The 15168-nt window shown below is 45.2% G+C and overlaps 1 protein-coding gene across 1 annotated transcript; it reads right to left on the bottom strand.

The window, feature by feature from the left end:
- Positions 1-8734: 8734 nt before the first annotated feature.
- lepa (leptin a) lies at positions 8735-11732 on the bottom strand. The gene is made up of 3 exons (XM_014124944.2): positions 11589-11732; positions 10679-10940; positions 8735-10523 (listed from the first exon to the last, which is right to left on the bottom strand). Exons 1-3 carry the CDS (start codon positions 11660-11662, stop codon positions 10146-10148), a joined length of 714 nt encoding a protein of 237 aa, XP_013980419.1. The 5' UTR covers positions 11663-11732; the 3' UTR covers positions 8735-10145.
- Positions 11733-15168: the final 3436 nt, after the last annotated feature.

Here is a 15168-nt window from a genome sequence, read left to right as displayed (position 1 = left end):
GAGGGGCAGGACTGGAAGCGGGAGCTAAACAAGTACGTGACTGTCTACAGGTCCATTGATCCCTCTACCAGCACAGTTGAGCTCCTTTTAAAAAGGAAAACGAGGGGGAAACTTCCGGATATAGCTACATGACAGAGTGACCTGGAAACATGGGACTGTGATTCAGAGTAGAAAGGGAAATCCAAGATCTATGCAGACAACCATCGCAGAGCCAAACACTCGGACGTGGACATCGGTGACCAGGTTCTCCTAAAACAGGACAAACAGAAAAGTTCACAACAACCTTCAACGAGACACCGCACACTGTGATCAGTAAGGAGGGGAAACAATGTGGTTGTTCAATCTCCAGCCAAGTTTTCCAGGAATATGACATTTGTGATAAGAAATACAATTGATGAGCCAGATCCACAACCAAAGGACTGAAAGAGACTGTGGAACATAGTCCTACTCTGTGACATTACATAGAGTCCAAAGCAGAGACTATCTGTGCCAGTCAGGCATCACAGACAAATGAAACTGCCACAGAAGTAAACAGACTTTGTCATTTAATAGCGATTTTAGCATGCAAATCTTGGTGGGGCAAAAAAGAAAGAAAGTGGGATGCGTGCCAGCAAAGCCAATACACAACACTTAACAATACATTATTTGCACTATAACGGTGACAAACGGTGCCCATTAACTGTTAGGGCCTACATAAAGCTGTCCCAACCGCAGAGTCCCAACACCTTACCACTGCTACGCCTGACTATTAGCAGAGCCTTGTCTGGCAGCGAAACAGTTCATTCTGCCTCATTTACTGCCTTTTAAAAAACATTGCTGACTTGCTTAAACAAATGTGGTTTCTACTGACAATTGAGATGTAAAAACTATGTCATAAGGGGATGACAAGCGGATAAGAGGCAATCCGTAATTTCGATTAAGACATTAATGAGTGAGCTAGGACGGACGTAGTCAATATAACTATTTGTTCAGTACTTTTGAAATTGTAACGACGGTCGTCAGGAATGGACCACGGCGCAGCGGGTTGAGTGCTCATAATTAACTTTTTAATGAAACCACTTATACAAACAAAACAAAACGATGGACGACGAATACAGACTTGATGGCAAAAGACAGCAATTCAAGTGACAACCTCCCACAAATTACAAACACAAACATACCCTAATATATAGGACTCTCAATCAAAGGCAACTAGACAACACCTGCCTTCAATTGAGAGTCCACACCCCAATTAACTAAACATAGAAAACAGACTAACTAGAAAGAACATAGACTAACAGAGCAGTGACCAAAAACCCCGGAATACATAAATCAACTACCCTCTACATAATACACACACCCCGAACCACATAAACCAAATACCCTCTGCCACGTCCTGACCAGCCTACACTAACAAAATAACCCTCATACTGGTCAGAATGTGACATTTACCCCCCCAAAAGGTGCAGACGCCGGATGCACCTCTCACACACAAAAAACAACAATAAATAACCCCGAAAACACTAATAAATCCCCAAAAGTACATGGGAGGGTGGCCACCGTCACCGACAAACTGTCACCGTCCCCTCATAAACTGTCTCTACAGTGATGTCCCTCTGTCGACCCCGGACTGTAGGAAGACTCTAGGAGCTCTGGACTCTAGGAGCTCTGGACTGTAGGAAGACTCTGGGAGCTCTGGACTGTAGGAAGACTCTGGGAGCTCTGGACTGTAGGAAGACTCTGGGAGCTCTGGACTGTAGGAAGACTCTGGGAGCTCTGGACTGTAGGAAGACTCTGGGAGCTCTGGACTGTAGGAAGACTCTAGGAGCTCTGGACTGTAGGAGCTCTGGACTGTAGGAGCTCTGGACTGTAGGAAGACTCTAGGAGCTCTGGACTGTAGGAAGGCTCTAGGAGCTCTGGACTGTAGGAGCTCTGGACTGTAGGAGCTCTGGACTGTAGGAAGACTCTAGGAGCTCTGGACTGTAGGAGCTCTGGACTGTAGGAGCTCTGGACTGTAGGAGCCCTGGACTGTAGGAAGACTCTAGGAGCTCTGGACTGTAGGAAGACTCTAGGAGCTCTGGACTGTAGGAGCTCTGGACTGTAGGAAGACTGTAGGAGCTCTGGACTGTAGGAGCTCTGGACTGTAGGAGCCCTGGACTGTAGGAAGACCCTAGGAGCTCTGGACTCTAGGATCTCTGGACTGTACGAAGACTCTAGGAGCTCTGGACTGTAGGAGCTCTGGACTGTAGGAAGACTCTAGGAGCTCTGGACTGTAGGAAGACTCTGGGAGCTCTGGACTGTAGGAGCTCTGGACTGTAGGAAGACTCTGGGTGCTCTGGACTCTAGGAGCTCTGGACTGTAGGAAGACTCTGGGAGCTCTGGACTCTAGGAGCTCTGGACTGTAGGAAGACTCTGGGAGCTCTGGACTGTAGGAGCTCTGGACTGTAGGAAGACTCTGGGAGCTCTGGACTATAGGAGCAACTAGACAACACCTACCTTCAATTGAGAGTCCACACCCCAATTAACTAAACATAGAAAACAGACTAACTAGAAAGAACATAGACTAACAGAGCAGTGACCAAAAAACCCCGGAATACATACATCAACTACTCTACATAATACACACACCCCGAACCACATAAACCAAATACCCTCTGCCACGTCCTGACCAGCCTACACTAACAAAATAACCCTCATACTGGTCAGAATGTGACATTCCCCCCCCAAAGGTGCAGACCCCGGATGCACCTCTCACACACAAAAAACAACAACAAATAACCCCAAAAACACTAATAAATCCCCAAAAGTACATGGGAGGGTGGCCACCGTCACCGACAAACTGTCACCGTCCCCTCATAAACTGTCTCTACAGTGATGTCCCTCTGTCGACCCCGGACTGTAGGAAGACTCTAGGAGCTCTGGACTCTAGGAGCTCTGGACTGTAGGAAGACTCTGGGAGCTCTGGACTGTAGGAAGACTCTGGGAGCTCTGGACTGTAGGAAGACTCTGGGAGCTCTGGACTGTAGGAGCTCTGGACTGTAGGAGCTCTGGACTGTAGGAAGACTCTAGGAGCTCTGGACTGTAGGAAGGCTCTAGGAGCTCTGGACTGTAGGAGCTCTGGACTGTAGGAGCTCTGGACTGTAGGAAGACTCTAGGAGCTCTGGACTGTAGGAGCTCTGGACTGTAGGAGCTCTGGACTATAGGAGCCCTGGACTGTAGGAAGACCCTAGGAGCTCTGGACTCTAGGAGCTCTGGACTGTAGGAAGACTCTAGGAGCTCTGGACTGTAGGAGCTCTGGACTGCAGGAAGACTCTAGGAGCTCTGGACTGTAGGAAGACTCTAGGAGCTCTGGACTGTAGGAGCTCTGGACTGTAGGAGCTCTGGACTGTAGGAAGACTCTGGAAGCTCTGGACTCTAGGAGCTCTGGACTGTAGGAAGACTCTGGGAGCTCTGGACTCTAGGAGCTCTGGACTGTAGGAAGACTCTGGGAGCTCTGGACTGTAGGAGCTCTGGACTGTAGGAGCTCTGGACTGTAGGAGCTCTGGACTGTAGGAAGACTCTGGGAGCTCTGGACTGTAGGAGCTCTGGACTGTAGGAAGACTCTGGGAGCTCTGGACTCTGGGAGCTCTGGACTGTAGGAAGACTCTTGGAGCTCTGGACTCTGGGAGCTCTGGACTCTGGGAGCTCTGCACTGTAGGAAGACTCTGGGAGCTCTGGACTGTAGGAAGTCTCACTCGGCTCTGAACAGTGGGCCGTCTCACCTGGTTCCGAACAGTGGGCCGTCTCTCTCCGGGGCACTGTCGCCGGAAGCTCTGGACGAGGCACTGTCGCCGGAAGTTCTGGACGAGGCACTGTCGCCGGAAGTTCTGGACGAGGCACTGTTGCCGGAAGTTCTGGACTGTAGCCAGACTCACTCGGCTCTGAACAGTGGGCCGTCTCACCTGGTTCCGAACAGTGGGCCATCTCTCTCCGGGGCACTGTCGCCGGAAGCTCTGGACGAGGCACTGTTGCCGGAAGCTCTGGACGAGGCACTGTTGCCGGAAGTTCTGGACTGTAGCCAGACTCACTCGGCTCTGAACAGTGGGCCGTCTCACCTGGTTCCGAACAGTGGGCCGTCTCCCTCCGGGGCACTGTCGCCGGAAGCTCTGGTGCGCGGGGCTGGCTTAGGATGTGCCAGACTAAGGACACGCACCACATGGCCAGTACGAGGAACATGGACAGGACGTGCTGGACTGGGCTGACGCACTGAAGCCTGGTGCGTGGTGCTGGTAATGGAGGTATCATACTGGAGACACGCACCTTAGGGCTAGTGCGTGGAGCGGGAACAGGACGTACTGGACTGGGCTGACGCACTGGAAGCCTGATGCGTGGTGCTGGTACTGGATATGCCAGACTGGAAACACACACCTTAGGGCTAGTGCGTGGAGCGGGAACAGGACGTACTGGACTGGGCTGACGCACTGGAAGCCTGATGCGTGGTGCTGGTACTGGATATGCCAGACTGGAAACACACACCTTAGGGCTAGTGCCTGGGCTGACGCACTGGAAGCCTGGTGCGTGGTGCTGGTACTGGATATGCCAGCCTGGAAACACACACCTTACGGCTAGTGCGGAGAGCGGGAACAAGATATATTGGACCGTGAAGGCGCACTGGCGGTCTCGAGCGCAATACTGGCTCCACCCTTCCTGGCTGGATGCCCGCTTTCCCCTGACAAATGCGGGGCGCAGGTACTGCGCACACCGGCCTGTGAATACTAGGCCTCAACGCTGTACACCTCACTCCAACGCACGGGACCTGACTAATACTAGGCTGCCCCAAATAAGCACGAGGATTTGGCTTGCGGCTCAATCCTGGCCCTGCCAAACTACCCGTGTGCCCCCCCCAAAAAAAATTATTGGGGCTGCCTCTCCGGTTTAATAGCCAGTCGTGTTCCCCTGTAGCGTTCCCGGTCTTCGCTCCATTTTTTCCATGGGCCCTCTCCGGCCATAATCTGTTCCCATGTCCATTTCTCCCGTTGGTCCAACTCAAATTCCCTTTGCTCCACTAAGTCCACCTGTTGCTCCTTCCTCCGCTGCTTGATCCGGATTTGGTGGGAGGTTCTGTAACGACGGTCGTCAGGAATGGACCAAGGCGCAGCAGGTTGAGTGCTCATAATTAACTTTCTAATGAAACCACTTATACAAACAAAATAAAACGATGGACGACGAATACAGACTTGACGGCAAAAGACAGCAATTCAAGTGACAACCTCCCACAAATTACAAACACAAACACACCCTAATATATAGGACTCTCAATCAAAGGCAACTAGACAACACCTGCCTTCAATTGAGAGTCCACACCCAATTAACTAAACATAGAAAACAGACTAACTAGAAAGAACATAGACTAACAGAGCAGTGACCAAAAAACCCCGGAATACATAAATCAACTACTCTACATAATACACACACCCGAACCACATAAACCAAATACCCTCTGCCACGTCCTGGCCAGCCTACACTAACAAAATAACCCTCATACTGGTCAGAACGTGACAGAAATTTACAGTGATAGAATTCAGAACATGGGCCGCTCTTACAGTGTTCCCCCTGTACACCAAGTCAGAACCGTAGGATAAATAAAAGGAGCATATAAGCAGACAATGAAAGCTCTTACAATATTTGATGGTTACATTTCTCAAAAACAGGTTATAGGCTACATGTGCACCACCAAGTCAGAACAGTAGGCGAAATGAAGAGGTGAAAATAGACCAAATGATTAGGCTGAGGCATGTGGGCTACTAACAGCTTTCTACACAACAGACACTTAGAATTACTTTCAGTATACATATCTCCCTGGTATACATATCTCCCTGGCATATTACATAATTTATGCAGCAGCATACAATACATTTTGGACTCACCTTGTTATGCTGTGCTCACTTGAACAGAAAGGTGGTTAGCCACTGATTCCTTCCAAATCACTCATTGTTGAATTTACGATTTCCAACTTGTTGTGTTTATGTCCAATGGCCAATGAGCACCGATACATTTTATCTATAATTTCTCTTCATTATTTCTCTTCATATAACAACGATTAAAAAGGATTTGCCTGTAGATTGTCGACTTGATTCATGATGACTGCTATTTAAGAAAGCTACTGTAGATATAATGTGATTTGACTGCATTTTCTATATGGCCAATAACATTGAGCCTTCTCGGATGGGCACTTGTAATGTAACTCTATGGCAGGACCCAAGGGGCTTCAATTTTCGAGCTCTACCCTTAGACTTGGCGGTGACGTATGACGTAGTGTCCCCATGAGTGACAGAACACTGAGCCAATCACGGCGCAACGCTCCGTGTATTCTGCTGGCTTGCCCCACCACCATATTTTGGAGCTGCCTTACTCAAAAAAACAAAAAGAGACCGTGTTTGTATGTGGCTTTATTAACTCAATGATATATATATATAAATATATATTTTTTTTACATTGTTTGCAAACTGATATGTGACACGTATTAATCCCAAAATAACATGCAAAACAGGCAAGCCCCCCAAAAAACAGGCTCTGCCCCAACTGCCCTGAATGACGGGTCGCCACTGTTGTCATTAAATAATTATCCTGCACGGCAAGAGGTAAAGAAAACCAGTATAAACTGAAAAATTACAAGTACAAAAGACTAATGCGAAGACTCTGAATGTTTGAGTTATGTTGTGAAAAATGTGCAGAATGTTTTGTTACAAAATAATCTAAATAAATAGATGATAATAACACTTTTGTTTTGCTTAGAAGTAAGCTTAAAAAGGAAAGTCTGTTAGGAGAACAGAAATAATAAGATATTGAACATAATTCAGTTATTTATTGGTAACACAAAGGTTGCTATACAGGGAAAGAATGAGTGTTGTTGTGGATGTCATGTTGACATCGAAGTTCATATCCAAGTAAAGGGGGGATATCGTGTATTGATGTGACATAGTGATGTATGACGTCACCACGTCAGTAAAGAAGTGGGGGCGTGTTACACAGACAGTGATGGAGTAAAGACATGTTGAAGTTTAACTCTGAGTCTGGTTGATTTCATTCAGTATAATATCCTAACTTAGCACAATTTGTAAGAATAGGATTAAACAATACCCACATACATTTATAACTGTTACTGACTTCAGTGTTAGTTTCCTTACATTTCGCATCATACCATTACATTGCTTGTTTACATTTCTTTCCTCTGCCACGTTTGTGTGGTTGTTCCTAAGGATAGCTAGCAATAGTGGATCATATTAGGCTAAAGTATTACAAATTGTGCAATCATTTAGGACATGTAGCCTATCTGAATAAAAAAACTCCCAGCTCAGAGTAGGTTTTAGGATGATGTTAGACACTGCCCAGACAAACTCTGAGCCAGGAATAAAATCAACTCCAAAAAAGTTTATCTCAGCTGGTAATCATGAAAGTCTGAGGTTTTGCAAAGGAAATATAGTGATGACGCTAATTGACCAAGTTTCAAATGATGGGTGAATGTGACTGTACATCAAATGTGGCAATGGTAATACTTTTAATACAAATTTTGCATTACACGATCACTTTGCCTAGTCTTAATTATTGCCTAATATGCTGAGTGTACAAAACAATAGAAACACCTTCCTAATATTTAGTTGCATGCCCTTTGCCCTCAGAACAGCCTCAATTCATCAGGGCATAGACTCTACATGTCATGCCCTGATCTGTTTCACCAGGCTTTGTGATTGTCTCCACACATCTCCAGGTGTCACCTGTTTTCCCCATTAGTCCCTGGGTATTTATTCCTGTGTTCTGTTTGTCTTTTGCCAGTTCATCAAGTCAACCAGCGTGGTTTTTCCGTGCTCCTGCTTTTTCCTTATCTCCGTTTTTCTAGTCCTTTGGGTTTTGACCCTTGCCTGCCCAGACTCTGAGCCCGCCTGCCTGACCATTCTGCCTGCCCTTACCTTGAACCTGCCTGCCACTCTGTACCTCCTGGACTCTGACCTGGTTTATGATCTTTTGCCTGTCCACGACCTGTTTCTTACCTGCCCCTTGGACTATAATAAATATCAGAGACTCCAACCATTTGCCTCCTGTGTCTGCATCTGGGTCTCCCCCCTGTATCGTTATACTACAAGGTGTCGAAAGCGCTCCACAGGGATGCTGGCCCACGTTGACTGCAATGCTTCCCATAGTTTAAACATGGAGCCTGGTGCACAGTTCACTTTAGACTGGACCATTGTCATCACAGTTTCATGATTAGTGAGGATTATTAGGGTAGATTTATAGGACCATATCGTACAGTTTTCTCAACTTCCAATATTTCATGGAATATGGCAAATTTCAGGATATTTTTTTTATATTCATCAATATATTTTGTGCGTATAGTCTCTCCAAACCTATTTAAAAAAAATATTATTCATAAATACTTTCCTAACCCTAAATAATATACAAGATCACAGTATTTTTAAATCTACCAATTGGTGCTGAAAAGGAGATAAAAGTATATGTATTTACCTGGCTTTCTTTCATTGATCCTTAATATTCTGGATAATACTCTCCATATGTTCCAGTGAGTTTGTCGAGAAAATTCAAATTAAAGGTACACTAAATTTAAAGGGATGGCTTTAGATAAATGTAATGAAAACCCTATTGAATGAAAACTCCAAGAGAACATCTGTTGGCCAGCAAGTGAGAGGGTTTTCAGCTGTTTAATAAAATGTATTCAGCGTTCTCAAGGGAACCACGCATGCAAAGCCATTTACTAAGCTGTATAACGTAAGTCTGAATACCAACTGCTGAGAAGTGTGTAGGATCAGGCCCTATGTGTATCAAAGGATTCCTTTGATGAAGGAAGACTGATAAAGACAGAATAATAGAAAAGGAAACCATTTTATTAAATAGAGTTTTGCATATCATCCAAGATTAAATAGTTACATAAAATGTACCAAAAATATAGTACAGTATAAATATTTTTTTTTACCAGGTGATTTGACTCAGCACACATTCTCATTTACAGCAACGACCTGGGGAATAATTATAGGGGAGAGGAGTGAGCAAATTCGAAGCTGGGGATGATTAGATGGCATATTAGACAGCCAGATTGGGAATTTAGCCAGGCCCTCAGGGTTAAGACCCCTACTCTTACAGTAAGTGCTATTGCATCTATTACTGACCACAGACAGTCAGGACACCTGTTTAACATCCCATCCAATAGATGGCACCCTACACATCACAATGTCCCCAATCAAAATGTTTTCAGATCAGAGTGCCTCCTACTGGCCCTCCAACACCACTTCCAGCAGCATCTGGTCTCTCATCCAGAAACCCACCTGGACCAACCCTGCTTAGCTTTATTGGCAAGCCAACAGTGGGATGCATGATGGTATGCTGCTGGCATAAGTGCTAATACTGTAAAGAAGAGAATGAGTTGGGATGTGTTCAGTGAGGCATCATATTCAGAACGTTGTATATAGAAATGTAATGAAATAGAGCTGACATGACTCACTGCTCTTCAGGATAGACAATCATATGTGTTCTATACAATGCATTTCTATCTGAATGCAATGTAACGTTGTCATTGAGAATCCATCTTGGAATGTCATTGAGAACTGATCTTGCCCCCCTCGCTCCCCCACCTTCCCTCTCTGTCACTGCTCTAACATCAAAACATGTGGTTTCCTGGCAGAGGCTGTCTTAGCTTTCAGGAAAACCTCTCAGTGAGTATGATGACATCACTACACACATGCAGTCTAGTCCTCCATGGAGCAGGCAGCAGTGCTCAACGTGTGTGTGTGTACATTCTGCAATACAGCTGATTCAATGCTTAGTAAACACTTCCCCTGTGCCACTGACTGACGGGTGTATAATGCTACAAAACAAAGCTGCTTATTTTTCTCTTCTTCATAGAAATAAATATAAATAAATCTACAGTCCTTGTCTAAATAATATAATATAAAATGTCTTAATAACTTAGCGGGAGATGGTGACAGTGGGATGATCTACATTTTGGAGAATCTTCAGACACCATGACCCCACTGTCCAGTCTTGCTTCAACTCATTCTAGGTTTTCAGCAGGTCACGAGTTAATCATAGTTCAGTTACTCAGTGACAGTCACTGTCAGTAACAGTTGTTCAGCATGGCACAAACTGATCTGAGTTCAGTTGCTCAGTGATTATCAACATTAGTAACAGTAATTCAGCTGATCCAGGTTCAGTAGTAACCGACCGAGGTAGCCCTTGAGTCTGTTTAGCGCCACTGGACCCACACTCAGACCATACTTCCTGGTAGTGTCTTTCAGCGCCTCTGACAGCCGTCCCTCTCCTGTCTGTTTCTGCTGGCGGCCTGGGCAGCGTGATATCATCCAGTTCTCCAGCAGACCCCTCATAGTGGAGGTGTCTTCCACCAGCTGTTTGAGGTCTGCCCAGTCTAGGAAGAGCATTAGGTCCTGGTAGAACCCCATGGTCTCCATTATGGAAGGCAGACTTTCTATATGCTGATCTACTGCAGCCGCAGGGAGAAATGGGTCCATGCCCTCGATTAGGTTAGGAGATATATCCAGCTGGAGGAAGAGATAAATGTGATTAATATACGATTAATGTAGGCTATAGATGCTGTTTTTTTGTTTGTTTAATTCATCAACAAGCTAAAGACTGCATAAATCAGTACACTAATGATTGACTGACTGGATGACTGATTGATAGATTGGTTGATTACCTTATTGATCCTAATCACCATGGTTTGAGCAAGGTCTTTCACCTTGGTCCTCACTACATGCAATGAGAGTGAAGCTCCTGCCCCCACGCTGAACAGAGCCAACAGAGAGGACAACAGGAGGGCCATGGAGCAGTCCATATCTGTAGTTTGGTTGAATGGGCGTATGTGCCTGAACGTGTGTACCTGTGTCAATATGTGTGCAGGTTTTTGTCTAGAACCTGGTGGTTTCTTTGTGTTTATATAAAGAACAGCACGGGTACTCCTGTAAGAGAGAATATATACATAAGCAGGTTGTTCTACTATGGTCTGTTGTGGAGCACACGTACAATTATCCACTTTAATAATATGAATCTGATAATATTTAAAGTCTAAACTTCAATGTAATGTTTTGGTTGGAGATTAATGTTTGTTTTAGACAAATCAATACTTGGCAGAGGGTCAGTGGTGAAATTCCCACTTAGAGAGAACAGCCTGCCCTCTGATAAATAGACTACAGATAAGGCTCACTGTACTAACCCCATCCTACTGAAAACAGACAGAAATCAGTCGATCAGGTTTATCTGATCTACTTGGCTTGCTGAATATTCCACATGCTTCCTTTCAAAGGTTTTCTCTAAAGTTGAAAGGAACTTTTTTTTAAAGTAAAATGTTAATTTAAAATAACTGGCACGTCACTTCATGAAAGACAATCAAACCAAACCACGCAGTACAGACAAGATAAAGTTGAACTACATCACCTGCTCAAATCTATACATATGATCTCAGTAGCACATACTAACACAACAGAGAGAGAGAGAAATGAGAAAGGATAATAGACAGAGAAAGAGTAAAAGTGTTATAGAGAATGATAGAGGTAAGATGGAGAGAGTGAAAAAAGGAAGTGTAGAGGAGAGTAGAGAGTGTATCTTACCTCTTAGGGTTTGTGTATGTGTCACTCCCAGGCTCCATCAGGGCTTCTCTTATAGCTGAGGGCAGTTGACTCATCTCTTACTCACCCTCACCTCGCCTGCATCCCCCTTACTCAAACCTCTCCCCCCCACACACCTCTACCCAAGAGTCCCCTGGTAGGGTAGCAGGGGAGGAGACTACAGGTTCAAAACATAACACACATACACACAGATACGTTGTGTATTTTCAGATTGTGTGGTAATCTGTCAGAGGTTGTCACTGCCTCCCTGTTCTCTGTCTCATCTCTCTGTGGATGGAACATTTACATGTTTGAAAAGTAGGGTGTTCCCTGGCCTACTAGCTCATATCCGTACTTGTGTGTGTGTGTGTGTGTGTGTGTGTGTGTGTGTGTGTGTGTGTGTGTGTGTGTGTGTGTGTGTGTGTGTGTGTGTGTGTGTGTGTGTGTGACTACAATACGTGCGTGTCAGGGACCAGCCTAATGGTGACAATCTCATCGATGCATGTCTCATTGACTCGTACGGGAGAAACGGTTAATGTCATTACAGGGTAATTGAGTACTGCAACACCCAGAACACGGGGACAGGAGGGAGCAGATCAGTGTCTGATGACTGGACGGTCTGATTATAGCACCGCTGGAGGGACACTGTTATGGTGCCAGAACTCTGGTCATACAGCTCTGGTGGTCCCAGGGACACTATTACAGCAGCCCTGGTCACAGCCCTAATGACCACAGCCCTACTGGTCACAGCCTTTCTGGTCACAGCCCTACCAGTCCAGTCTGAGGAAACAGTCTAGAATCCCAATCTGAGAAAGTGGAGTGATCACACTGATATCATTTCACCAGAGATGCCAAAACGTACGCACAAATACATGCACGCAGGTATTTACGCACGCACATACGCACGGATGCACACAAGCACAATCAAACATTCTCTTCTCCACCCCTTATCAACATCATTACTTCCCATTCTTTTTCCTCTAATTGTTAAGGCTGTATATATTCTGGGAACACTTTTGTGAAATAGTTATATATTTGATGTTCAGGACAATTTTTTGTTTAGACACAGGTCTGTGTTTGGAACACAGGAAGTGAAGAGAGAGAGAGTAAAAGAGAGTTGAGAGAGAGCAAGACAGAGAGAGAAAGAAAGAGCAAGATAGAGAGAAAGAGTAAAAGAGAGTTGAATGAGCGAGAGGGTGAGAGAGGGAAAGAGTGGGTTTAGAGGGAGAGAGAGTAAAAGAGAGTTGAGAGAGCGAGGGTGAAAGAGCGAGGATAACTTATCTCCATCATTTCCAGTTCTCTGTTTTCTCTGTGTCTCTCGGGACACAGACGGGGGTGGGGGGAAGGAGGGAGGAGGGGTTGCTTTCCATGCGTAAACAGGAATCACACAGGAATCTGGGTAGGAATATGTCCCCTGGCCTCACACACTTACTGTAACTCTACACACACCTAGGACACACGTCACACACATACCTCGGACACACGTCACACACATATCTCACACACATACTCATAAATGTTAATGGTCCAGAAAGTGGGAGTGAAAAACAGAAATTGCAATGTTATAATTTACAGGCCAAGTTCAAATGTTTTGTACATAATGTTGCTGCTACTGGCTCCTATGACCAAAAAGAGCTTCTGGACATCAGAACAGCAATTACTCACCTCGAACTGGACAAAGATTTTTCAGCCACGCTCAAGGTCCTAAACGATATCGTAACCGCCATCGATAAGAAACAATACTGTGCTGCCGTATTCATTGACCTGGCCAAGGCTTTCGACTCCTCATCGGCAGACTCAATAGCCTTGGTTTCTCAAATGACTGCCTCGCCTGGTTCACCAACTACTTCTCTGATAGAGTTCAATGTGTCAAATCGGATGGCCTGTTGTCCGGGCCTCTGGTAGTCTCTATGGGGGTGCCACAGGGTTCAAATCTTGGGCCAACTCTTTTCTCTGTATACATCAATGATGTCGCTCTTGCTGCTGGTGAGTCTCTGATCCACCTCTACGCAGGCGACACCATTCTGTATACTTCTGGCCCTTCTTTGGACACTGTGTTAACAACCCTCCAGACGAGCTTCAATGCCATACAACTCTCCTTCCGTGGCCTCCAACTGCTCTTAAATACAAGTAAAACTAAATGCATGCTCTTCAACTGATCGCTGCCCACACCTGCCCGCCCATCCAGCATCACTACTCTGGACGGTTCTGACTTAGAATATGTGGACAACTACAAATACCTAGCTGTCTGGTTAGACTGTAAGCTCTTCTTCCAGACTCACATCAAACATCTCCAATCCAAAGTTAAATCTAGAATTGGCTTCCTATTTCGCAAACAAAGCATCCTTCACTCATACTGCCAAACATACCCTCGTAAAACTGACTATCCTACCGATCCTCAACTTCGGTGATGTCATTTACAAAATAGCTCCAATATCCTACTCAATAAACTGGATGGAGTCTATCACAGTGCCATCCGTTTTGTCACCAAAGCCCCATATACTACCCACCACTGCGATCTGTACGCTCTCGTTGGCTGGCCCTCGCTTCATACTCGTCGCCTAACCCACTGGCTCCAGGTCATCTACAAGACCCTGCTAGGTAAAGACCCCCCTTATCTCAGCTCACTGGTCACCATAGCAGCACCCACCTGTAGCACGCGCTCCAGCAGGTATATCTCTCTGGTCACCCCCAAAGCCAATTCCTCCTTTGGCCATCTCTCCTTCCAGTTCTCTGCTGCCAATGACTGGAACAAACTACAAAAATCTCTGAAACTCGAAACACTTATCTCCCTCACTAGCTTTAAGCACCAGCTGTCAGAGCAGCTCACAGATTACTGCACCTGTACATAGCCCATCTATAATTTAGCCCAAACAACTACCTCTTCCCCTACTGTATTTATTTATTTATTTTGCTCCTTTGCACCCCATTTTTTCTATTTCTACTTTGCCCTTTCTTCCACTACAAATCTACCATTCCAGTGTTTTACTTGCTATATTGTATTTACTTTGCCACCATGGCCTTTTTTGCCTTTACCTCCCTTATCTCACCTCATTTGCTCACATTGTATATAGACTTATTTTTCTACTGTATTATTGACTGTAAGTTTGTTTTTCTCCATGTGTAACTCTGCGTTGTTGTATGTGTCGAACTGCTTTGCTTTATCTTGGCCAGGTCGCAATTGTAAATGAGAACTTGTTCTCAACTTGCCTACCTGGTTAAATAAAGGTGAAATAAAATAAAATAAAAAAATCTATATTATTCGTAGTCGTCTATTTACCACCACAAGCCGATGCTGGCACTAAGACCACACTCAACGAGCTGTATAAGGCCATATCCACCCTGCACAGCCAGAAGAGGACTGGCCACCCCTCATAGCCTGGTTCCTCTCTAGGTTTCTTCCAAGGTTTTTGGCCTTTCTAGGGAGTTTTTCCTAGGGGAGTTTTTCCTAGCCACCGTGCTTCTTTCACATGCATTGCTTGCTGTTTGGGGTTTTAGGCTGAGTTTCTGTACAGCACTTTGAGATATCAGCTGATGTACGAAGGGCTATATAAATAAATTTGATTTGATTTGATTTGAATTT

The sequence above is a fragment of the Salmo salar genome, chromosome ssa10, assembly GCF_905237065.1.
Source record: "Salmo salar chromosome ssa10, Ssal_v3.1, whole genome shotgun sequence".
Lineage (NCBI taxonomy): Eukaryota > Metazoa > Chordata > Actinopteri > Salmoniformes > Salmonidae > Salmo > Salmo salar.
Note: the sequence above shows the minus strand (reverse complement) of the source record. Positions and strands in the feature narration are given on the sequence as shown.